The sequence below is a fragment of the Elephas maximus genome, chromosome 1 (assembly GCF_024166365.1).
Source record: "Elephas maximus indicus isolate mEleMax1 chromosome 1, mEleMax1 primary haplotype, whole genome shotgun sequence".
Classification (NCBI taxonomy): domain Eukaryota; kingdom Metazoa; phylum Chordata; class Mammalia; order Proboscidea; family Elephantidae; genus Elephas; species Elephas maximus.
This window is the reverse complement of record NC_064819.1, coordinates 231,554,488-231,581,120: the sequence shown is the minus strand read 5'-3', so window position 1 is coordinate 231,581,120 and position 26,633 is coordinate 231,554,488. Positions and strand designations below refer to the sequence as shown.

General features: G+C 42.0%; 1 protein-coding gene across 1 annotated transcript in view; it reads right to left on the bottom strand.

The window, feature by feature from the left end:
* Positions 1–2,571: 2,571 nt before the first annotated feature.
* FNDC1 (fibronectin type III domain containing 1) overlaps positions 2,572–26,633 on the bottom strand; it is an 85,948-nt gene continuing 61,886 nt past the window's right edge. Inside the window, exons 14-22 of the mRNA XM_049904806.1 lie at positions 23,187–23,255; positions 20,692–20,835; positions 18,250–18,480; positions 13,979–14,087; positions 9,127–9,206; positions 7,524–7,553; positions 6,630–6,791; positions 5,223–5,345; positions 2,572–3,216 (exon numbers count right to left, since the gene is read on the bottom strand). Of these exons, the coding sequence (XP_049760763.1) occupies positions 3,101–3,216; positions 5,223–5,345; positions 6,630–6,791; positions 7,524–7,553; positions 9,127–9,206; positions 13,979–14,087; positions 18,250–18,480; positions 20,692–20,835; positions 23,187–23,255 (1,064 nt within the window). The 3' untranslated portion in view covers positions 2,572–3,100. The remainder of the gene's footprint in view (positions 3,217–5,222; positions 5,346–6,629; positions 6,792–7,523; positions 7,554–9,126; positions 9,207–13,978; positions 14,088–18,249; positions 18,481–20,691; positions 20,836–23,186; positions 23,256–26,633) is intronic.

Sequence of the window (26,633 nt, the reverse complement as noted above, 5' to 3'; positions counted from 1 at the left end):
TGTCCTCTAAAACCATGGTCCCCAAACTGCTGCCCCTGCTACACTGGCCTTCAAAGCATTCAGTTTATTCAGAAAACTTCTCTGTTTTTGGTTTAGTCCAGTTGTTCTGACCTCCCATGTATTGTGTGTTATCTTTCTAGTCACCTGAAGTAGTTCTTATCTACTAATTAGTAAATACCCCTCTTCCACCCCCTCCCTCCCCCCCCATAACCGTCAGAGAATATTTTCTTCTCTGTTTAAACTATTTCTCGAGTTCTTATAATAGCGGTCTTATACAATACTTCTCCTTTTGCAACCAATTTCACTCAGCATAATGCCTTCCAGATTCCTCCATGTTATGAAATGTTTCAGATTCATCACTGTTCTTTATCAATGTGTAGTATTTCACTGTATGAATATACCATAATTTATTTATCCATTCATCCATTGATGGGCACCTTGGTTGCTTCCATCTTTTTGCTATTGTAAACAGTACTGCAGTAAACATGGGTGTGCATATATCTGTTCGTGTAAAGGTTCTTATTTCTCTAGGATATATTCCAAGGAGTGGGACTGCTGGATCCTATGGCAGTTCTATTTCTAGCTTTTTAAGGAAGCGCCAAATCAATTTCCAAAGTGGTTGTACCATTTTACATTCCCACCAGCAGTGTATAAGTGTTCCAATCTCTCCACAGGTTCTCCAACATTTATTATTTTGTGTCTTTTGGATTAATGCCAGCCTTGTTGGGGTGAGACAAAATCTCATTGTAGTTGTGATTTGCGTTTCCCTAATGGCTAATGATCATAAGCATTTCCTCATGTATCTATTAGCTACCTGAATGTCTTCTTTAGTAAAGTGCCTGTTCATATCTTTTGCCCATTTTTTAATTGGGTTATTTGTCTTTTTGTAGTTGAGTTTTTGAAGTATCATATAGATTTTAGAGGTCAGGCACTGATCAGAAATGTCATAGCTAAAAACTTTTTCCCAGTCTGTAGGTAATCTTTTTACTCTTTTGGTGAAGTCTTTGGATGAGCATAGGTGTTTGATTTTAGGAGCTCCCAGTGAAAATATTTTCCTTCAGCAGCCTGGGCTGCATTCTGCCATAAATCGCTTATGTAGTGGTGCAGCTCTCAAGCTGAAAAAAGAAAAGGAGTTGCCTCTAGCTCGTTTCCACCAGGCTTCTCTTACAGTGAAAACTTTATGAAAGAAGACAAAACCTTTCATTCCACAGAGCAGCCTTAGGGAAATGAATAAGCAAAGCTCACAGAAAGTACTTCATGTTTTAAAAATAATTAAAGTGTCTTTAAATAAACCCTCTCACGTTGCAGTACAGAGAGGTGAGATGCTTGTATTTCAAGGAGTAAATACTAAGATAGGAAGGAAAACAAAAAGATTTTTTTAAAAACTGGATTTTTAGTTAATAAGGAAACCTAAAATCTTAATATAGAAACATAGTTGTGAGGTGTGGAATCCTCTTGCGTTAAACATTTTGGCCTTTGGTCCTGGTTCCTGAGAGCTGCACCACATCTGAGGCCAATGAGTAGGGTCTAACCAGACCACAAGAGACCAGCTGGGGGCCCAACACTGACTAAGGCTCGGGAGACATGACGTCATTGATTATATCCATGTGCGGAAGCCAATAAAGGCTCAGAGTGTGAACATCTGCTTTCAGGAGGGCAAGCATATCCCCTGTGGACATGAAACCTTTGTTAAAAGAACCCTCCTGGACCTTGCCCTATGTGTTTATATCCTTTTTTCTGCTAGATTAGACATAGTCCTTTCTCTGGAATTTGTGAGTTGTTCCACCGGATTATCAGATCTAAGAAACAGAGAAGGGGCTGGTGTCCAGTGATTTGGCCCCAGGTGAATGGGGATGAGAGAGAGGAGTCAGTGCCTGCTAACCTGGCTCCAGGTGAATGGCAGTGGGAGAGAAAAGGCTGTGTGGAGCAGCTGGGGTCTGGACTGACCAGAGAAGGGAGGCTGAAATTTCCACAGGACACAGTTGGTGTGTGGAGCAAGATTTATTATCCACCATACTTTTTGTGTCAGAGATGGAAGATCTCACCCTCCCTGGACTGATTTGATACAACTAGTGACAAAGGTGGGACCTGTTTGAGTGGCCCTGACTTTGCACAATTTGTGCCGTGAGCAGGGTTAGCTGGAGAGAATCCTGACTGCTCAATAGTGGATATATGCCCCTAGAAGGATAGTGCATTTTTCACGTGAGTGTGAAAGGATTGTCTCCTTAAGTAGGAAGCACTCACTTTGCAGTGATGGCTGGTACAGGTCAGGTACCAAACATTGCTAATATCTTGGTATGCCAGTAACTCTCATAGCCCAGTAGCACTCACAGGAGGAACACACAGCTTTCCGCTTCGGTTATATTAAGTACAGTATATATTCCCTGGACCCTTCTAAAAGATGCTAATAAACAGCACCTTTGTTCCAAAAACTTTCACACACATTCATCTAGTGAACAAGTACAAACGTAGCAATTTTAATTAATATTCTTGCAGACAAGTATGTATATGTATATGCATATATACATATATATCAAAATTAAGAATTTACAAATAAGATTTGATATACTTAGTCTAGCAGTGAGTAAGTCCATAGGATAAATCTTAAGTGGGATATGGTTGCTTTGGTGGTGTTTTTAGTAACTCAGTTCTACTGCAAATGAAGACGTCTGAAGCATACACTCAGCTAGCTTTGGAGGAATCCAAGGAAACAGCACAGCATGCTCATGCTGTTGCTTGGAGATACAGAAATGTCTGAGTTTTGCACCTAAAAAGTTTGAAAATTGCTGTGAAGCAGCGGCATCCCCGGTAGCTGCTGGTGTCTGTTGTCTCCGGGGATGTGCTATCATAAACAAAAAATGTAGAGAAGCAATGTAAGCATGGCAGTTGAATCCTGTTTGTAGTCCAGGCATGAAGTGAGACAGAGCTCCAGACGGGAGATAAGCAGAATGCCCAGTATCATCATCTGCTCTTCTGGACACCTGAGACGGTAGAGCTGGGACATTGTCTTTATCTTCCTCTCTAGACCACGTGCTCACAGGCCCTAGTGCAAGTTCGTCCATGAGGCCGGTCAGGGTAACTCAGCATGACTGTCCTGTGGCTACCACTTTCCTGGGATGGAGACCCCACACTCGTACCAGCCCACATAGTAGTAGGGGGTTCCGAAACCAATACGACCAAATCTGACTGGTTCCTGGCGATACTGGCGATAGTAGCCTGGAAGGTAAAAGGAAAGAGATGGAAGAAAATTAATCAAAAGCACCTGAACCAACAGGGAGACAGCCTCATCCTTCAACCTCCTTTCAGACAGAAAACCTCTAATAAGTTGTTCTTATGACAACTGTTACTGCCAGATAGACATAAGCATTTTTGTGTAATGATCCATCAGCCTATTAGATTCTTTTCAGGAATGATTTGGGGGATAATCTGGCCCCCATGCGTTTGACATAGGTAGGAAAGTGTTCGTTGGTGCACTCTCTCCAGAAAAGATAATTTGATGCAATTGCTACTGCGCACTCAGGGCCCTGGTGTCACAGTGGTTAAGCACTCAGCTGCTAACCAAAAGCTTGGTGGTTTGAACCCAGCAGCTGCTCTGTGGGAGAAGGATGTGGCAGTCTGCTTCTGTAAAGATTACAGCCTTGGAAACCCTATGGGGCAGTTCTATTCCACCCTATAGGGTTGCTAGGAGTAGAAATCAACTCAACAGCAATGGGTTTGGTTTGATACTGAACACTCACTGTGGGGCAGGCTCTGAGCTGGGATGACAACAGTAAGCAGGCTCTGAGATGGGATGACAACCTGGTCCTCACAGAACGTAGGACCTCCCAACCCTTCACACTTGCCTAGAATGCAATCCTCTAATGTTTAATTCTTAGAATCTGTGATAGACTTCTAGATCTTTCAGGCAAATCTCTCAAAGTAAAGAAGTGCTGCAACATTTCCAGCCATTTCTTGGTCGAAGTAGGATTCCTCAACTTCTTCAAAAAAGTTTTGGCAACAACAACCGCTCTCACTTCTTTGGCCCTGACTACACTTGCCAGATAAAGGGGTATTCTGGAACCCTGGTGGCACAGTAGTTAAGATTTTGGCTGCTAACCAAAAGGTCAGCATTTCAAATCCATCTGCTGCTCCTTGGAAACCCTGTGGGGCAGTTCTACTCTGTCTTACAAGGTCACTATGAGTCGGAATCAATTCGACGGCAACAGGTTTGGTTTTTTTGGTTTGGCATTCTACCAGTGTGTGCGCTTGGTTAACCAGCACCTCTGTTCAGAGCGAAAACAATGGCAGTTACAGACACACAGTGAAACACAGATAATAGCAACACTGGGGTATTGCAAGATCCTGGAAAAACTTAGAAATTTTGTATGTTTATTTTACCGTTCATGTATTTTAATTCTTTGAAATTGGTCATGTGTGTCCCAGCCTATGGTATTTTTTCCCAAACTAAAAAATTTGGCAGATCAGAGCACCTCCTGTCCTGAAAATACCAGATCAGCAAGAGCTAAGTGCCTAATGAAAAAGTGCCGGACTTCATCCAGCTGCTCTGTTTATTCATCCAGTTGCTTGGGTGAGTTGGTAACATATTACAAGTTGTTAACCTTTGAGGTTAGTGTATTTGTCCTTGCCTTATCATTCCAAAATCAAATAGTTGCTACACCATCTCTTGAAGTATCTTATGGTCAGTGTGCATGTTTATCTTTACCTTCTCTGGACTTTGACTCATGACATCTTCTACCTGGAAGGCCTTCCAATCTTTGTGTGTCCAGCCAGTCTTTAAGACTCAGTCCAGACTGTACCTCTTCTGAAAACCTTCCTCAACAGCCTCAAGTGGCCTCCTCCTTTGAATTTACATAGTGGCTATAAGCTGCACAATTAACTAACAATATGGCAGCTATATGACATAACTCGTCATTATCTGTACTTTAAGCCATTCACTCTTATTTTTCACATATTGATTTTTTATTCCCAGCCACAGAGTATGTTCCTGAGAGCAGGGATGAGATCTTTTGCTTCTTGGTAACCGTCTCTCCAAGGCCCACCCTAAGTCCAGTGCATAGCAGGAATATTCTGTTGGTTCGTTTTTTTAGATTTAGGATCCAAAATGCCACCAACATCCATCTTCAAATGGTAAATGGAAGGCAGAGCTACAGTGAATTTCCTCCTCACATTTAGCCCTCTTCTCCTACTCCCAGTGGAATATATTGGGCATCTGTTCACATTACCTGGAATGGGAGGTAGGGCTTCTACGTAGGACTGAGGCCCTGTTCTTCCATCAAGGTGTGAATCCACAAACTGGCAATGGTCTTCACCTCTTCCCCAGCTGTCCCCGATGCCGTAGAATGTATCTGCACAAAGGAACATAAAGGGCCAGTAAATAGCCAAAGAATGGCATACGGTTTAGGAGTTTGCATGCACTTTGGAGACCATTTGGACTGGGCACATTACCTAAACTCTGTGTGCCACACTTACAGAAAATGAAAAATGGTGACAATGGCACCAAGTTCATAAATGTCGCATGGATTCAGTGAGATCCTGTATGTTAAATACTTAACAAGTGTTCAATAAACGGACATTACCACAGACAGTGTCAGCCTTTTTTATTCCTTAGTTTTTTAGTAAAAAAAGAATTGGGTAAATCATAGTCAGAGATACATTATGAAATGATTGTGAAAGATATTATGAAACGGTCTATAAAAATGGAAGAACCTATTTTCATACACAACTAGAAGAAGAGGGGTGTGTCTGTGGGACAGGACGCTGTCCGTGGTGCTGAACCACCCCTACCCAGTAGGTCAAAGTTGCTTCTCCCAACTCTGGGATGTTGGAGATGGCTGTGCAATCTCTCCTAGGAATACCGATTCAGGAGAGGAAAATGGTGGTAGTGGGAGAAACGTGAAAGGGCAGAGAGAGACAAATAGAGAGCAGATGTTGGGGGACGCATAAATGCTAAGAAACTGGCAGTATAGGGCTGGGAAAGAATGCTCGAACTAGCAAGAAAATATATATAAATAAATAAAACTCACCAGTGACAAAATATAGAATACCTATGGAAAAGTTTAATAACTGTATGTACTAAAAAATTAAAAGTTTGTTAAGTTTTGAACTTAAAAAAAAAATTTGCGCAGATGGGTGGATCAAACGCCAGCTGGGTAGAAACGGCATGGTTAAAGTGTTAGTCATTCAAAGTGCTCGTGTTATTTTTTGTTTTAATTGCCTAGCACATTGAAAACAATACAATTCTTATTCTGAGGCAGAATATATCTCACCATCTACATCTTTTTCTGTAAAGTTGTGCTGGTGGTGGGGGTGGGAGGGGAAATTTAGCCTCAATATTTTCAGCTTATATTATGATTTAATTAATGGCAAAGAAAATAGTCTTTACTTAGCAGTTCTTTGGACTTTATGGCTAAAAAGTAGTGGATTTTTAAGAAATATATTTGGATGCCCATGTAAAAACTAGTATGTCTGAAGTGGAGACAACTGAGCTGGTTTGTATTTGAGCCAGTTAGGCATAGTAGGTCCAGGTCTCGAATAGTAGGTCCAGGTCTCGAATACGTTCTGATGCACCTCCTTAGTCAAATAAGCACCTTTACGAAATGAAAATTTTCCATACCTTCCCAAAGACCTACCTTTGAGGTTGTCACTGAGGTAGATCTTATACCTCAGGGAGTTACAGAGAACGACGCCCACAAACTTCTTGTACCACGTCCGCTTCACGTATTGCCGGCCGTGGCAGTCTGTGTAGCCAGGGTCGTGTTTGAAAGTAAACGGAATCCAGATGGGCTCACCACCTTGACAACACAAAACACAGCGTCTAAGTCCTGGTGCTTTGCAGTGTTTAATCCTACACAGAGTGTCAGGAAATTTAGCTTATTCATTGACCTTTGCCTCCTTGCAGGGCTTTTCTGAGCAAAGAATGCCCGATGTGTTCCCAACTCTTGAATTAGCACCTTCATCCTCTTTCCCTTTTTTTCTTAGTACTAAAGTGTAATTGGGGAGTTCCTTTCACCTGAACATGTTTAAGGTATTGACATTTCAATAAGGAATTCTTCGTGTTCACAAAAAGCCCTTAAACCTCAAGGGAAATAAGGGGTAATGGCGGATGTGACATTATGGCGCACATCCTCTTGTCTCTCAGCATAGGCTCCTGAACCTAAGCCACAGGGCTTTATCAGTTTGTTTGAAAACAAAGTAAAATATGTTGTACACAATGCATTTTGCTATCTTTTGGGCAAATGAAGACCTTAAAGGGACTATATAAACAAATGTATCTACTTTGAAACTATTGGCTACCCTATAACGGTTTTTCATAGATATTGACCGCTATGGCCCTACCAAAAAACTCCCAGCTCATTCTCTTCCCTAGATCAAGAAGCAACCAAACCACAGAAGTTGTCAGAAAATTCTAAAAATGAAAAAAAAAAAAGGTCCAGCATTTATATTTGTGGGTAATTGTAGCAATCTCATATTCAGTATTGAACTTGATTACGAGAATGTCAAGATTACCATGGAGAGAAACTTACCTGGCGGCCTCACCACAAGCAGAGGATTGTCTGCAGAATAAAAAGGAGATCACTGGTATCACTATCACATTTCACAAACACGCCAAGGCTCAAATGTTTATTGTACAGCAAATTGTTAAGCAAATTGGAATAGATTTGTAAAAATAACATTTATTTGATATGATCCAAAGGTTTTCCTTAGTTTTTATTTTCCAAGCATTGCCTCTTGAGAAATTTTCTTTTCTAGTCATACGGCCTTGCTGTTTATACAGATACTGTAGGTCCCTGAAAATAATAAGATTTTAACATCGGGTAGTACAAAATAATTCAACAGATTCACTATTTTAAAAAACGTCTATCTTTGGTGAGAGATTTTCTTGGTGGAAAATAGAAGAAAGCTGTCTTATCCAAACTTTGCATTTCAGCCCCCAGAAAAATACGTTTTTATCACTTCCTACTCTCTCAGGTAGATTTCAGACCTGAACTTATTGGTATATCTAAGTTTGAATGATCTGGTTTTCTACAGACCTTTTATCATGTTAATTCTGATAGCTGCCAAAGGCCCACTTTATTTTTGAAAACTGCAGCCATAAACAGAGATATTCCTCACTTTAGCAAAGTAACCACTGGTGACGGTTGTCCCTTGCTCTTTCTCAGTTACTAGTGAGAAACACGCTTCTTAAATGTAATAGGTAAAAGCACCCTTGAGGTCTTCTGCCTACAGTTTCAGTATAATATTTTCACAAAAGATTTTATTTTTCCCACATATTTGGATTCAGATTTGGAATCATTACACTTAACACCTCCCTATGGCAAATCTTCCAGGCTTAGGCTATATTTGCGGAATAATCGAATGAAGTGGAAAATAGAGCCGTGTTTGTTACAGAGTTGGCTCAGCTGGGCTCTCAAAGTGAGTCTGGCTCAGAGCCACAGGTTAGTCTGAACCTTCCAGATGGTTTGCTGTACAAAAAAGTCACTAACCCAAGAGTAGTCACAGTGGGTCAGCTGTCTCAGACCATGGACCCTAGGAACATATTATAGAAGGACCTAATGTGCAGCTATCACTCATCTGTCCCTGGAAGCTTGGGTGTTGCTGTGATCCTGAACAGGTTTCAGTGGAGCTTCCAGACTAAGACAGACTAGGAAAAAAGGCCTGATCAATCTACTTCTGAAAATCAGCCAGTGAAAACCTATGGATTACGATGGTTCGATCCCCAGCTGATCATGGAGATGGTGCAGAACCGTGCAGGTTTCCTTTTGCTGTGCCTGGGGTCACCCTGAGTTGGGGGCCGACTCAATGGCTGCTAACAACAAGATTTCTGTACACCAGCATCCACAAATGCAGGGAGTCCTCTAAGGAAAAACTACATTTTTTCCTTTCACTGGAGTTTAACGTTTCCCCAACCTGGGCAGCTCCAATGAAGACGACTTTTAATTTTATTATCCAAGTTTTAACACAGGAGAAAGGAAACGATGTGTATTTTGTAAAGAGAGATACAACTGGACCTGATTAAATAGAAAAGTAAGGCTTTTACTTCTTTAGTTTTTACTCTATGGTAGTCATTGTTCTCGATTATTCATTTCGTTTCTAAGAAAGCAAACAAGAGCGTGAACTCATCCATACCTGATTCCGTAACAAATGAGACTGAAGGGCTGACAGGCCCATAGCCATGAGGATTTTGGGCTTGGACTTTAAAATAATACCTGAAACCAGAAGAAAACATTTTCTGAAAGAGAGATTTTTTTTTTTTAATTTTCACGTAATGAGATAGATTCCAAAACTATTCAGCAAATACTTTGTCACAGGGTTTGAGTGTGTATATATATATATATATATATATATATATATATATATATATATATAGGGTTTTTATATATATATATATATATGGTTTTTATATATATTTACAATGCAATGCGATGCGTCTTTTGATTTGCATTGGGCAAATCTGCTGCAAAGGACCTCTTCAAAGTGTCGAAGAGCAAAGATGTCACCCTGAAGACTAAGATGCGCCTGACCCAAGCCATGGTATTTTCAATCACATCATATGCATGTAAAAGCTGGACAATGAATAAGGAAGACCGAAGAAGAATTGATGCTTTTGAATTGTGGTGTTGGCGAAGAATATTGAATATACCATGGACTGCCAAAAGAATAAACAAATCTGTCTTGGAAGAAGTGCGACCAGAATGCCCCTTAGAGGCAACGATGGCAAAACTGCGTCTTACATACTTTGGACATGTTGTCAGGAGGGATCAGTCCCTGGAGAAGGACATCATGCTTGGCAGAGTACAGGGTCAGCGGAAAAGAGGAAGACCCTCAACGAGGTGGATTGATACAGTGGCTGCAACAATGAGCTCAAGCATAACAACGATTGTAAGGATCGCACAGGACCGGGCAGTGTTTCGTTCTGTTGTGCATAGGGTCGCTATGAGTCGGAACCAACTCGACGGCACCTAACAACAACAACAATATATTTACATACATATATATGATTTATAAATGCATATATCACTGGTGTTTTTTCATATTTTTTTCTGAACTTTTTTGTTTTGGGATAACTTCTCAAAATAATACAATTAACGTAATAGCATGGATACGTGGCTCATGGGAACAGAGGGTGCGTATTTGGCAAGTAGATCGCGCAGCAAGCCTGCATTACGTACAGCATAAGAGTTGTTACTGCCCAGGTGGCTCTTTCTAGTTTCATCTCTGATGAGATGCTCACTCTGACCCCACCCTTGTGAGCCTTGGGTTCTCTCTTGAGCTCCACAGCCCATGGGGAGAACGTGGAGCAGCAAAACTCTACAAAGTACAATTCAAATCTTAACCCAATTCTTATCACTCCAGCCCATGGAAGACAGCAGGATATCTGACCCAGTTATGATGCAACTCTGTTGTTGGCAGAGAGAGGGAGAGCAAGCCCAGGGCGACCTTCTCACAGTAGAACTAACATGACAAAGATGTCCTGGGGACATGACAAGTATAACATTAGCCCTGGAGCCAGGACTGGGTGGCCTTAAAAGTGGCTGAGTTAACACAGTCCAGCTTCTGTGCTCAAAGGGAAATGAGGCAAGTCCAGGAAAAGGAAGTGGAGAAGGCCTGGAAAAGGAGGCTTTGCTGAGGATTAGACTTTGGCTTGGAACAGAGAATGTGTGAGACAGCTCTCCAGAGGCAGACTGATGGCCAAGGAGGCGGGGAGTCTCAAAGCACTCTACTTCTCACTCTTATGAGCTAACGACAAAAAGTGGATAGAAAAAGACTGGAGACCAACACCACAGTTGTGACCCACTATGTCTATTCTTACTTCTGTGTTTCCTTCACCTCTGGGATCCCAGATACTATATGTGCTCTCTTAGCTACTTAAAACCCAACCCACTGCCCTCAAGTGGATTTTGGTGCATAGTGGCCCCACAGGGTTTCCAAGGCTGTAAATCTCTATGGAAGCAGACTGCCACATCATTCTCTCATGAGCTGCTGGTGGTTTTGAACTGCCAATCTTTTGGTTAGCAGTCAAGAGCTTCAACCACTGCGCCACTAGGGCTCCTTCTTAGCTACTTGCAGGTGGAAAAACCCAAAAACAAATCCAATGCCACTGAGTTCACTCTGACTCATGGCAACCCCATGTGTTATAGAGTAGAGCTGCCCCATGGGGTTTTCTTGACTGTAATTTTTATGGAAGCAGACCACCAGGCCTTTCTTCCATGGCATTTATGGGGTAAAAATCCCTGTGCTTGGTGGCCCTCTGCCATTTTACAGAGCTCATCAAGAGCCTTTTCCTATGGCTTGTGGCCAGCAAGAATGTTGTAATTCCAGTGTTATGCTCGGTTGGCTGTATTTGTGGTTAATAACATATTGTAGGAAATGCTAGTGAAATTCCTGGTAAGTTTGGAAAGTTAAGTGATTGAAATACTTTATTTGATCAAGTCTGGCGTACAGATTAGATATGCTAATTAAAATGTCCTGAATTTTTAAAAGGTGAATTATTTATAATCAGAGATCAAAGGCATAGATGCCTGTTGGGGCAACTCTCCTGGTGCCAGGCCTCTGAGCATCACCAAAGGGGTCTCTGGCCTCCCCGTATAGAGATGTTTTACTTTGGGTTTCATTAAACAGAAACAAACAAAAAAAAAGCTTATTTGGTAAAATTAGTCTTGTTTTAAGCCTTTCAGGGAAGTCACTCACATCTCATTTAGGAGAATTTTTAAAAAATTATTTTTTTAGAAAATGATATGCATAATTGAGAACATCTGAGTTTCCAAATCTCAATTCACTCAGCAGTTTCTGTTCTCCCAATTATGCAGACTTCTATTCCGTGGTTGTGGAGTTATTTAAGGCGAAACTCTACAGCCAGTTCAAGCACTGGAGTTGGCCTATGTCAACAACACTGGTCAACCTCTACAGAGAATTTTTTTTTTTCCTTAACGAAAAAAGGAATCAAAACACAAGGAATGACACTTGTATTCAGAGGCTCCATGTGGCATTTCTGCTGAATAGTTTCCTTAGCCAGAGTTGGAGTCATTCTGATACCACTTCCCCAAGCTCCCAGAAGGAACCCTCACCATGTAATTAAGGAGATGGCAAAAATTGACCAAGGGGCTGAGACGATTCCGATTTCTGTATCGGTTTTGTTTTACCACTGAAACCTTAGTACCCTCCACATTGACCTTCCCTGTCTACACAATGACTCTGGTCCACCATAGAGACCCACATGCCCCAAGCCCAAAGACAGATTTCTATCTGAATTCCACCTAAAGTGTCAATGCAAATTTAAATTTGCTGAGCTCATAAGCAAAGTGGCGTTAGGAAAAAAAAGTAAAATTGCCATTTACAAAAACCACATTAAACTGTTTCTACGGACTAAAATGTACATGTTGTACTCTGAAGTCTTTGCCTCACGTAGACACAATTCATGCCTCGCCCTCTCAGACAAGCTGCTGGCACCTTCTTTTGAATAGTCTCAATTGTAACAAATCTTTGTACTCTGAGTATGGATTTGAAATTCGCAGACTCCAGAAATGATTTGGGAAATGCCTGTTTAAAGTAAAAACCGGGCTTCGATTATAAAAAACCAAGCCTGAGTTTTACACTCTGGCTCCTCTTTAGGGTCAACTGACTCCTTGTGTCCCCTACACTGACTATGAAGTCAGTTTCCTAAGTCCTGAGGACTGTGTTGAACAGTGGGAAGGGTGGCCTCGGTGAAGTAAGTACACAGATGGCCAAAAAGAGTCCATCGCAGTCCGCGTTAGGATAACGCAGGAGTAAAAGAGGCCCTCACCTCTTTAAAGTGTTCAAAAGCAAAGATGTCACTTTGAGGACTGAAGTGTGCCTGACCCAAGCCATGATCTTTTCAGTCACCTCATATGCATGTCAAAGATGAACAATGAATACAGAAGACAAAAGAAGAATTGATGCCTTTGAATTATGGTGTTGGTGAAGGATACTGAATATATCATGGACTGCCAGAAGAACGAATAAGTCTGTTTTGGAAGAAGTACAGCCAGAGTGCTCCTTGGAAGCGAGGAGGGAGAGACTTTGTCTCGTGTACTTTGGTCATGTTATCAGGAGGAACCAGTTCCTGAAGGATGTCTTGCTTGGAAAAGCAGAGGATAAGCAAAAAAGAGGAAGGCCCTCAAGGACATGGACCAACACAGTGGCTGCAACAATTGGCTCAAGCATAGCAATGACTGTAAGGATGGCACAGGACCAGGCAACGTTTTGTTCTGTTGTACATAGGGTCAGTATGAGTTGGAACTGACTAAATGGCACCTAAGAACAGCAACCAGCCAGCCACTGCCCAGTGTAGGAAGACACGCCTGTAACCTTTATTAAGGTGTAAGATGCATCTTTCTTGAATGGTATGAAAATCTACATCATGGAGTTTGAGTCTCTCTATTAATTAGAATGTTTAGCAATTGTTATTCCATTAATGCCACAGAGGAAAGTGACACTGCCTAATGCCACTACCTGGGTGACTAAAAATGTGTTCCCTTTCAACACGTTGAAGATTTCTTTCCCCAAGGGTACGTAGTGTTTGGTTTCTGGAAAACATAGAACAAAATATAAACAAAATGACCTAACCATTACAATACCAAAACCAAACCAAATCCACTGTCGTCAAGTTGATTCCGACTCATGGCGACACTGTAGGAGAGTGCAGAATGCCCTGTAGGGTTTCCAAGGCTGTAAATCTTTATGGATGCAGACTTCTTTCTCCCAACCAAAGTGCAGCCAAGCACTTTAACCACTGCACCACCAGGGATCCTCAAGCATTACAACACATATAGTAATTTTCTCCTAGGAAAAAACACTTGACATATGGTAAGCATTCTTTGACATTCTGTGAAAACTAAACAGAACTCAAAAGAAGTCCTAAATACATTTTGAGCAATCTTCTCATTTTCAATCTAAGGTCAATCTGTGGCCATGCAAACAACGTCTCGTTTTTGGTTTCTAAATGACTGACACCTCATACCTTGTATTTGGCTTCAGGTTCTCAATGGGCAAATGAGTTACCGATGAAGCTTGAGCAGACCACTTGTTCCTGATGAAGTCTTCATAGGATGCACTGTAGACCAAGTAACCTGCAAATGGAAGTAAAGAACCCAATGGGCATCAAGGAGCCAAATCCCAGAAGAAGTATAACCCAGGGAAGAATGGCGGGGATGAGGCAGCGCCAGGGACATAGCTCCATGGGAGAGGCTCAGGAAGAGGACCTATGACCAAGCCTTAAGAAATTCCAACTCGAATGCTGAGGTCAAAGAGGGTGAGCCTGCAACAGAGATTGAAAGATTACGAGAAGTGGATCATACAAGTCAAGAAGGAGGAAACCATCAATAAGATCAAATGCATCTAAGAGGTAAACTAGGTAAATGATTTAGCAACATGTAGTCATTGTTACCGTATCAAGAGCCATTTTAGTGATACAAGAAGAGTGTAAGCTAGATCAGGGGACACACAGCCAACAAATGGGCAAGCTGGGAACAGAAGCCAGGCAGATGTGGCTCTGAAGCCCTTTCCACACAGCTCCCTTGAGGAGATTCATTCTTTTTGTTTTTCAACAGATATTTAGTGAGAACCTGTGACATGTGCTATCTCCATAAGATTCCCTCCCACCTTTGATGACAGTGAAGCCATAATGCTGGGTAGTAACATTGTATATAACAATGACACACACACATAGTGCTGTGTCCAGGCTCATAAGTGTGCCATATAAATCCCACCTTTGGGGGGATTGTCACAGCTCATACCCTTTGACCTCAAGGTTCTATCAGGTAATCCCTGTTTCTCTGATTGTGGTGCACAGGTTTTTCTGCTTATCCTTGTATCCGGGTTTTGAGGGCTCTGAGGGTTTTTTTTTTTTTTTTCCCTTCAATTTTTTTACTGTCTTACCCTTCACCAAAGTTACCACTTATCTATTGTGTATTTAGTATTTTTCCATCCTACCCCTCCCCTCCCTTGTAACCTTCAAAGATTTTTTCTTTCTCTGTGTAAACCTTTTCATGAGTCTTTATAGTAGTGGTCTTGTATAATATTTGTCCTTTTGTGATTGACTTATTTCACTCATCATAATGCCTTCCAGATTCATCCATGTGGTGAGATGCTTCACAGATTCATCATTGCTCTTTATCGTTGTGTAGTACTCCATTGTGTGTATGTACCCTTAGTTTATCCGTTTATCTGTTGTTGATGGACACCTAGGTTGTTTTCATCCTTCTGGTATCGTGAACAATGCTGCAATGAACATGGATGTGCATATGTCTATTCATGTGATGGCTCTTATTGCTCTAGGATATATTCGTAGGAGTGGGATTGCTGGATCATATGGTATTTCTATTTACAGCTCTCTAAGGAAGTACCATATCATTTCCCAAAACGGTTGTACCATTTTGTATTCCCACCAGCAGTGCGTAAGAGTTCCAGTCTCCCCACAGCCTCTCCAACATTTGTTATTTTCTGCTTTTTTGATTCGTGCTAATGATGTTGGGGGAGGACTCCAAAGTTTTGACAATGTACTCAGCACAGAGTAACTCTTTGACTTCTCTGTTGTTCTTATCAAAATGAAAAGCAACCGCCTGCAGGCATATTTGCTCTCCAGGAATTCCATATTGTCTGGATTCCACCTTGTTATACATTGACTTGACTGCTTGGGAAAGAAAGAACAACAAATGAAAATTAGGACAGCACTGGACATCTCCCATAGCCACCAGAATCCAAGCGCCCTGCTGGTGGATCCAGATAATGAGAACTTCTGTTTAGGTTCAGGGTGCACCACCCGTCAGTAGAGGTTTGTGTGTTGCTACAGTGCTGAACAGATTTCCATGGAGCTTCTAGACTAAGACAGACTAAGAAAAAAGGCCTGGTGATCTACTTCCGAAAACCAGCCAATGAAAGCCCTATGAATCACAACAGTCCAATCCTGTTGTGCGTGGGATCATCATGAGCTGGAGGTCGAGGATGGCAGCTAACAACAACACATATGTCCATTTGGCTTCTTCTCAGCAGAGAAGAGAGTCAGGGTTGCTGCACTCACTCACTATCTTCTCCTATCATCTTTTGAGGTCTGCTTGGTGTTTTCCACACTGTAGCTGACATGCGCTGGAATGTTCCACAGTAATCAGCTTGACAGGAGCTGGCAGAATTTTAGATGGGAGTGCCCAAATCCCTATAAATACCTCATCTATGATATTTATGCAAGTGGTGTCAGCACTCATGATTAATGCGCTGGGGTTTGGCTTCAGGTTAGGGTATAGGGTATATGATGGATATGATGACACCGAGGTCTCTGGGAGTGCTGGAAGCCTCGGAACGCCTGACTGATTGCAAAGTTTACAAGAGCACCAGTGTTCCAGAAGCACGACCTCTACAGGATGATACAGGGATTGTGTCTGAATTAAGTTCCAGAGACACTGATTAGGAGTCACGTTCTCTGATGATTCTGTTCTCACTGCACAGACAATTGAGGCTCCTCGGTGCAGCCAGCGGGGAGGAGGGGTCCTCTGCTTAGCCAGTGTTTTCTGAAAGCCCCAGGGATCACAGTGCAGTGGTGTATTTATGTTAAGTAGTATCTATTATGCAGGAGATCAAAAGCCTATTATGTTAATAATTAAGGCTTTCAATTATTTTTTCTGTGTGCTTATTTGCTGGCTTGCTTTGAAAACCTATCATTTATAAAAAGCATATTCAATTAATAGTTTGTTTTTTTGTTTTTTTTTTTTTTTTTTTTTGGCTGATTGATTTGTTTGCTTTCTATTCGGAACATACTAGACTTCAGAGAAATGGGCCCATGCAGCACATACTCTGCAGTGACCAGCACTTTTTATTTCCACCAAAGACTCAAATTTAGCCCTTTAACCTCAATCTGCAGAATACCTACGGGTATCCTTTCCTTTGTGTCTAATCCTGCCTTGTAGGCAGCTCTGCAAACTCCGTAAGAGAGGTTGCTCTTTGGATGTTCTTCGAATTTTTTCTCATTTGAAGAGATAATATTCGGGACATAAAATAAAAGCACCAGAAATCCTGAATTATATTAATCACACTAGAATAAGAGTGACAGATAACACGTCAAGCCCTGTCCTTATACACCCACCATAACTGCCCTCAGTCCCAAGACACACACAGTCATACACATGCCCCTTCCTCTTATACAATAAACAGGAAGGGACTAGTCAAAGAAAATATCAAATCTCTTTCTGCAAGATCCCATTTCAACACATTTATCCTCAAATATAGGAGACCCTGGGTGGTGCAAACGGTCAAGCACTCAGTTACTAGCTGAAGGGTTGGCAGTTCGAACCCATGCAGAGGCTCCTCAGGAGACAGGCCTGGTGATCTGCTTCTGAAAGGTCATAGCCTTGAAAACCCTATGGAGCAGTTCTACTTTGCACACAGGGGGTTGCCGTGAGTTGGAAATGGCTTAACAGCAAGTAACAACAACATCCTCAAGTATATCCTTGGCAGAGCTGGATGAACTCATGAACATCTCATAGGCCAAGACCTAGCTCATACACTCATTAGCTCAAGATCCTTGGGCATTTTCCTATCATGTTCAATTCCCATATACAGAATTCAGAAGCACCCCAATTGGTTTTGGAACCAGTAGGCACGGGAAAAGAGGAAGAGGCTGAGTCCCAATTCTGGGACTCAGTAGAAGCCCTTTCATCACTCCTGCCACAGGATCTGATCTTACATGTGGCTACTTATACTCTCTGATAATTTGCAAGATTATAAAATGTTAGAGATGTAGCAATCTTTTACACGTAAGGAAAGACAAAGTAGCTAGCTCAAAGTCACATAAACCAGTCAGGGCTAGGATTCAGCTCTTCTGATTTCCATCCAGTGCTCTTTTTACCACCCCACAAAGCTTCTTTTGTTGCCTATATTTCATCCAGTTGAAAGAAGACATCTGCATTTATCCATTCAATCCATCAATCCAACTACTCAACCATCCATCCACACTCATCCATCAATCCATCCATCCATTCACTCACCCATCCGCACATTCACCCAACCATTCATCCATCCATGTATCCTGCGTCCATCCAGTCATCCACTCATCTATCCCTTCACTCATCCATCCATCCTCCTATTCATCTATCCACTCACTTATCCATTCACTCATCCATAAACCTATTCATCCATCTACTCAGGCATCCATTCATTCATCCATCAATCCATCCATCCATTACTGTCTGTATTTCTCACCTACAGATCAATGGGAACTCAGAGCATCTGCCTAGAACACACCTGTCACCACATCTCCTGGGGCGGCTTTGTCCCAGTCCACGATGACAAATGAGTGGCAGCCTTCCACAGCAACCACGGTGATGTTGCGGGGAGTATGCTGAGGGGGTAGATCACTCTTCTTCAGTTCATTTGGAATGATTTCATCCAGGCTGTCCACTTGGAAGTGATCTAGGGCATCGGTCAGGGAGCATGGAGCTGACGAGTCCTTATTTAGGTACGTCACATAAGGAGCTGGAAAAAAACAGTGACACCCAATCAGATTGCTGAAGGCTTTCTCTGGAGGCAGGAACATAATATCTGCTCCATGAAGTCATACCTGCCATTCAGTCTCTCCCTGATAGACACAGGTTCCAGCACCACTGGCCCAGACCCGAATTTCAAAAGCACCTCCCCAGCTCTCCTTAATGATTTACCTTTCAATCTCGTGGCTTCAGAAGATCCTGCTGCCCCATCGGCACCAATGATCACGTCCTCAAAGTGATCATGAAAGATCCCCCAAACTATAATTCAATGTAACATAGCTTACAGTGTCTTGCCACCCTATTCCCAAACATTTGAAAAAGGGTGAGTCAGACCCAGAGGACACTTAACTAGAGTTCTCTCCACCCAGTTCATTCCTAGATGGTCTTGGAGCCAGAAAAAGACATACACCAATCAAAATGTGCAGCCTGTAGCTGACCACCCCTCGGCCCTGGATGGCCTCTCCTGAGGGTTCACAACTTCCCACAACCACCTGGTGTATCTGTGCACAAAACCAGATCTGAATAACCTTCTATAAGAGCGCTATGCAGTACAATAATAGCTGCTTACATTCATAGACAAGGTCAGGCTTTTTCTACACCCATTACTTCAGTCTGTACAAGAGCCCTGTCAGTAAGGCAGGAGGACATGGATTGTCAGCCTCATGTTCCACCAAGACTGCTGATGCTGAGAGGGTACCCACAAAGCAAGGGTCAGGCAGGAGACTCTTTAACTGCTGTCCACAGTTCTTTTTAGTCTACCTTTTTCTTTAAGAAGTAAGAAATGCCAGGAGATCGAGGTTGGGGCATGACACATGCAAGACTCTCAAGTAACAATTTCTGGTAATTTCTAAACATTCCATTTCATCTTTTGGCACTGGGTTCTCATTCCCAGTGGCTGAACTGAATGCAATTTTTAGCTCCTCTCTGTTCCAATAATTGGTATAAAATTAGGCCTTTCAGGCTTGCCCATGGATCTCATCAGGGAGCTTTGGGGAGCAGCCCTATTATGCTTTATAAAGCTATAAAACATATGAAAATAGCCAGACAATAGTCAGCCTTTCAGGCCATAGACGCGTTCTTTGGAAAGGCTAATAATAGCACTGAAAGCGGTTCACTTTCTGCCATGGAACAGTAGAGAGGAAAGTCAGAGTCTTTGGTAAACTCAGCCAGGCTGCTGCCTTGTGTGGAACAGCATTAAAATGGGCCTCGGGAATGCTACCTCTAGTTAATATTCTTGTTCTTCAAGTACGTGTGGTTTAGCTCTCCATGACCACATCTTGGCTGGCAAGAGTTGTTCTCTGCTCATGGCAGGACATTTGTTTTGGAAAGAGAAATGCATGATTCTAGTTTAAGCTGATTCTTGTCTCCATTTCATCATCTATAAATCCAGCTGCCTCATTAGTGAAGTTCATTAAGGGCATGGGAAAGGGAGGCCCACCAAGGGGATAAAACGCATTTTAGTGAAACCCAATTTCCTACTTGAAATTGTTTTAGTAACTGAGAGAGAAGAGCAAAATAATCTCTGGATCCTGAGTCCTTGAGGAGAATGAAAATTGTAGGACATAACTGAAGGAAAACAGCTCTGGCTTTGGGATATTATAATAATCACTCATGGCGACCCTATAGGACAGGGTAGAACTGCCCCATAGGGTTTCCAAGGCTGTAATCTTTATGGAAGCAGACTGCCACATCTTTCTCCTGTGGGGCAACTGGTGGGTTTAAACAGCTGACCTTTTGGTTAGCAGCTGAGTGCTTAACCACTGTGCCACCAGGGCTCCTTATCTATTCAGTCAACTGCAAATCTTCTAGGATAAAGTTAACAAACAACATGTGGACAATGCCAGTGGTAAGTCTTGTTTAAGAACAGCTGACTACATTAAGAATGCTCATCTTCCCTGGTCTAGATGACTTTTTAAAAATGTTCCTTGCTTAGTCTAAACAAGGCAAACTTTTCTAAACTCTACTCTGTCAAAGATATCAAAAGTCCTCCTGCATTCCCTCCTCTTTGACTGTGGAAGAAGGCAAATTAACCTGCATCTAAACAGCATTGGCTCACAGAGCCACCCCATGGAAACTTCACTCTGGGAAAACTTGCTCTCAAAACTCTAGGCCAAGAAATTAGTTATGCTCTTCTTTTTCAAAGCACCAAAGAGCAAACCTTAACAACCCATGTTTCTCTTATTAAGGACGCTATAGTTACCAACAAATCGTTTCTTTCCAGCCAGATCAAATTCTTCCTCAGGGAAAGAGCTGATTGACCCTTCTGGTGAAATGACACTCGGTGTGGCCACAGTCGTTGAGGGCTTGGTGGTGGCTGTTGGCCTCACAGTCTCAAATTCATAATCTGAAAATTATATGAAAGTTTTATTATTGGGCACCTCTAGAAAAGCAGCACAATTTTCAATCAAAAGACACCTTTGTAAGATTCAATTCTAGATTTGAAGAATAAAAGTAAAATAAATGCCATGCCTTCACACAATTTGTTTCTAATAAAATATTTTTCCTCATTTCAGGTCCCTCAGAAGAGCAGCTGCAAATGAGACAGAGGAAGTGAAAAAAGAAACTCATAGGACCAGAAAAATTAGGCACTGGGATCAGAGCTGGAGGTTTTAGCATTCACCCAGCCTAAAGCACTCATGTCAATAATCCAAGGCCGTCTACCTGAAAAAAATCTTTTCTTTTAGAATCATAAAAGATTCGCCTCAGAAAAGAGCCTTGAATATTTGTTCTTGCCCTGTCTTCTGTGTGTGGCCTTTGTTCAGGGAGAGGCTGGGTTAATCCTGGTGAGACAGTGAATCTTTTAACATCTAAGAAAGAGATCTTTGCTCCCCTTTCAAGAGCTCAAAGATAATTTTAAAAGTGCTTAGTATTTTCAAGAAACGGGGATGGCGAGACTTCAACTTGCTTACTTTGTACTCGTCATTGGGAAAGACCAGTCACTAAAAAAGGACATCATGTTTGATCAGCAAGACAGGGGAAACTCTCCATGAGATGGGCTGACACAGTGATCACAACAATGGGCTCAAATATACATACGTGATCTAAAGAAAAACAGCTGTTTGATATGCATCGATCATGAAGATGGTGCAGGACTGGGCAATGTTTCATTCTGTTAAACATAAGGTCTCCATGAGTCCAAGCTGACTCAATGACAGCTAACATCAAGAAACCTCCTTTTGACCCTGACGGAGCAGGAGAAAAGTGTGAAACAGAACTCGAATTCCTGTAAAAAGACCAGACTTAATGGTCTGACTGAGACTGGAGGAACCCCCAAAGCCATGGCCCCCAGATGCTGTTAACCCAGAACTAAAACCATTCCCGAAGCCCACTCTTCAGACAAAGATTAGACTGGACTATAAAACATAAAATAATGCTTGTGAAGAGTGTGCTTATTAGTTCAAGCAGATACATGAGACCAATGGGCGGCTCCCGTCCAGAGGCGGTATGAGAAGGCAGGAAGGGATAGGAGCTGGTTGGATGGACATAGGAAACCCGGGGTGGAAAGGGGGAGTGTGCTGTCGCATTGTAAGGATTGCAGGTAGTGTCACATAACAATATGTGTATAAAATTTTGTATGAGAAATTAACTTGAGCTGGAAACTTTCACCTAAAGTACAATTACAAAAAAAAGAAAAAGAAACCTTCTTTTGCTTTCTGACTCCTGCTGTTTGGGGATTAAACCCTTGAGATTAAACCACCAGCTCAAACTTTGCTATGACTGCAGCAAGTGTGGCATTATCTGTACCTTTGTAATTTAAGACAACGGAGGAGTAGACAACAGCAGGCAAGGTAAATCCCACAAGCGAGAACAGCGAAGTCCCAAGGATCAGAGGCCAGCACTGGGCTGGAGACAAGATTCGTACGTGGACTTCTTCCACTGCAGAGTCAACTTATAAAACACAGAAACTGAAAAAATGAGCGGATTGGAAGCACAGTAACGGCACACCCGTTGCTGTAGAATTCACTCCGGCTCGCAGCAACCCCATTCTTGTCGGAGTACAGCTGCACTCCACAGGGTTTTCAATGGCTGATTTTTCGGAAGTTGGTCACCAGGCCCTTCTGCTGAGGCATCTCTGGGTGGACTCAAACCTCAGATCTTTTGGTTAGCAGCTAAGGGAGTTAACTGTTGGCACCACCCAGGGACATACGATACCACTTATTGAATGACTGGTCCAGAGACTGTTTAAGACATTTTATGTTCTTAATCTTATAAATTGACTCTTACTTGAAAAGACGTTGTGTAAGAAACCAATACATCTCCAGCATCATCCTTTTTATGTAATTAGAGAAGGGGAGAAACGGAATGAGTGAGAAAGAGAAGAGACACAGAAGCAGCTGAGGAATTGGTTAAACAAAGAATTTTCACAGAGAGAGGTAGCAGGGTCAGCTCAGAGGGTCAAGGCCCCAGAATTCTCTGAGAGGAGGGCTTAGGAGGGAGAAAACGGGGACACAAGGAGGAAGGCTGGTTTGGAAGCTGCATTTGCATATCAAACAGCTGTTTTTCTTTAGATCACAAATGTATTTGCAGTAACTCCAAAGAGTAGGGGGACAGCCACCCTTCCCCTTGCCTCAGCCCGCCCTTAGCCAGACCTGGGGTTTGGAAGGAAACAGCAATCAAGACCACCCATTGCATAATTGAAATAAGATCCTCTGATCAGCAAAGAAATTGTTCAAAGTGGTGTTTAAAAATCAGTACCTTCATCATAGACAACGTAGGCTTCCTCTGTGGGTATCACCGTGTCACTCTCCAGTCCAGAGAACTCATCTGTGGAAGGAAGAGAGAAGGCAGGATCACCAACTGCTTCTGTTTCCCCTCAGTATCTCAGAATCACTCGCTCAGGGCCTAACAACCCATTCATCATAATCATCCATGGGAACAAGTCACCAAGGCCAGGGTCTCTTCAGCCTTTTCAGAGGAAGATAATGACAACTAGGATTCTCTCTCCTTTGTGCCCAGAAAAGTGCTATCAATATGCTCTCCTGGAGTCACAGGGGAGCTGGTCTGACCTCCCTCCCACCACCTCACTCCTCACACCTCACCTGCCCTTGTGCCCTCTGGACCCCAAGAGGGGTCCCCAGGGTCCTCACTTCACAAGCCTGAAAGCAGAGCCAGAGGGGAGGACAAGAGGGAGATGGAGGCAGGCGCTCACTACAGTGACAGCAATCCCTTCACCTGGGAATGCCTCTGTTTATTCCACCTTCATTCTCTGATCTGCCTCAATCTTGCAGCTGTAGAGAGTATTCTAGAACCAGCATGATCCCTGCCTCTCCTACATTCTAACTCTGCTGAAGCACACCAGTTGGGAGTGCCTTGTACTTCGATTCTCTCCCCTAACCTCCCATCCTCTCTCAGCAACTCGGGATAAATCTGTACTCTTTGATTTAATTTTCATATGAAGTTTGGAAATAATATTCCAATAATTATACATTTCTCTTTACAGATAGATTGGGCTTTACTGACAGAACCACTAAATTTATTACCATTACAGAATTACACTTTAAAAGCAATTTACAGAATTTTAGGTGTGATACCTTGCCATTCTCCAGGAAACCTTCATGATAATAACTATTACTAAAAGTTCTGTGGTGCCTGAACTGATATTATGAGCTTGGGTAACACGCGGTCAAGGAAGGTGAATGATTTAAACCAAAAAAGGCATATTTGCCTCAATTATATGGGAAGTTTAAGCAGACATCTTTGTAAGAAGGTGTGATGAAATCAATGACGTTATTTTTCTACTTGGGGGAGAAAGCTGAAGCTGTAAAATGGAGAATATCACTGTGTAGTTGAAAAACTCTTGAGGCAAAGATTTTCTGACTCAAAAATTTCAGGGAAATCCCTTCTCTCCTGACCTGAGGCCTATAGCAATCATAGAGAACTCTAAACTCAATGTACCCTTAAAGGGAGAAGTAACTAAGATTTATTGAATGCCTTCTGTACATCAGAACTTTTATGTATACGTTGTTAGAGTTAACCCTCACAACAGGCCTGTGAGAGATGTCAGGTTACACATATACCAACTTTTCAGCAAGAACACCAAGGCTCAGAGAAGATTCACAGTGTGCCTAGAGGCACAGAGCTGGGAAATGACAAAGCTAAACGGAATTTAAACTTCAAATCCTCTGGCTCCTAAGACTGTGTACTGTAGCTTTCATAAAGCTGCTTCCCCTTTCTACAAGTTGAATTAACCCATCGAATGATTTGTAATACTTCGGGAGTTCTATTAAAATCATCAGTCCAGTGTAATGAAGGGAAAATTGAAGCAGAAAGTGTATAAACTCTCTCCAATAAAAAAATTATAGGCACCCATTCTGAAATTTTTTACCATTAGGAAACTATCACTCCCCAGAAACACCCCAATATAGTAATCCTTCCAGCCTTTTAAAGCCTAGTTTGAATAACATCATGCAAGTTACAGTGCCAAAACACCAGCAAGGACACAGTCAACCTCATGCTGCCTGTCTGCCCCTCTGCATTTTACAGTGGGAAGCCCCACCCCCATTCACAGGCCTTGTGAGACATCCCAGCACCTGCTGCACCCATGAGGTGCTGACCTGGGTGTTCTGATGGGGACAAGGAATGTTAACAAGAGAAGTTGTAAATTATCCACCCTTTAGGGGCGAGCAGAGTCATTGCATGTAAAACTATTAAACACAATTTTTCCTTAGGTCATTCCAGTGTAAATATGCCTGGAGTGAAGAGGAATTACTTCTGGGCTGGGTCAATCAGACGTTTTCAGATTCATATTACCTAAAGTTTGGGGTTATCTTGCCATTGTTTCCTGGGCTATTATTTTCTTTTCCCTGTCAATTAACTTTAGGAATATAGTCTTGTTTTCCCTCTTTATTTGTCCAGATTCATTTCACTGGGTCTGTTATTTTTAGCAGAGTCCTAGGTCATGTAAATGGTTAACATGCTCAGCTGCTAACCCAAAGGTTGGAGGTGCAAGGCCACCCAGAGGCACCTTGAAAGAAAGACCTGGTGATCTACTTCCGAAAAATCAGCCACTGAAAACCCTATGGAGCACAGTTCTACTCTGACACACGGGGGGTCACCATGAGTCACAGTAACCTTGACAGGAATTGGTTTTATTATTTTTAGCCAGGTCAAAAGTGAATAAATTGTACTGTTTTTGTATCCCAGACTGCATATGAAGGTGGAAGGTATATTTGTCTCCTTTGCGGATTTTTGGTGTTGAGTGCAATTTCTTGAGGTGCTGAAATATTCTGGGCATGCAGTAGGCCACAGGAATGATGCCTTTTATCTGCAAACTGGGTTCGTGTCTCGAGATGGATGGAGCTAACTCATCTGGCATAAATAAGCATCCTACTGAATGATCCAGTGCTCTTTTTCTAATGTCAAATGAAGTCAGGTGTAATTTTTCTAGAATAGTGCCATCTTGAATCCAAGCAGAAGTGACTTCCAGAAGTAACAGAATGTATTTACGAACAAGTTTTTTGAGGTGACCAAGAGAATTAGCCACACCTGAATGCCATTCTCAACCATTTGGAATGATGCAAAACTTCAACCTCTTCACATAAGAGTAGCTCCCAGCCATTAGCCATGGTGGTGTGGTTTGTTTCCAGTAGTTTTAGACAGAGAAGATAAGTGATAACCATTTAAAAATCCAGAATATTTGCAAATTGCATGGCTGGTCCAGATTAACTGAATTTTCAATAATCCCCTTTGTACTTTCTGTCTCAAGAAAATGCTGTGGCAGACTGAGCTTTTTTCAGTAACAACTGATGTTTTTCTGAAACATGCAACGAGGTCATGTTACAAATCCTTGAAGATGTTCAGCTGGCTTATAACATTTCCAAATACACGTAATATCGTCAGATCTGCTGTAGATAAGGAACCTGAAAAACAAGGATCACTGGCTTTTACCAACTTCTAAATTAGAAAATGTAGACTACCTATAGCTTAAGGTATTGTTAAGATATCTAATAATGCATACATAATTAAGTACCAAGAGAAAACAGAAATGAAGTAGAAGGCATTGTCTCAAATGCAAAGAGTTTACTGTCTAATGGGAAAGTCAGATCAAGCAAAAATATATATATATATGCACATACATATGAATATATATATGGATATATACCTTTTTTAAAAATATATATAGAGAGAGAGAGAGAGAGCCCT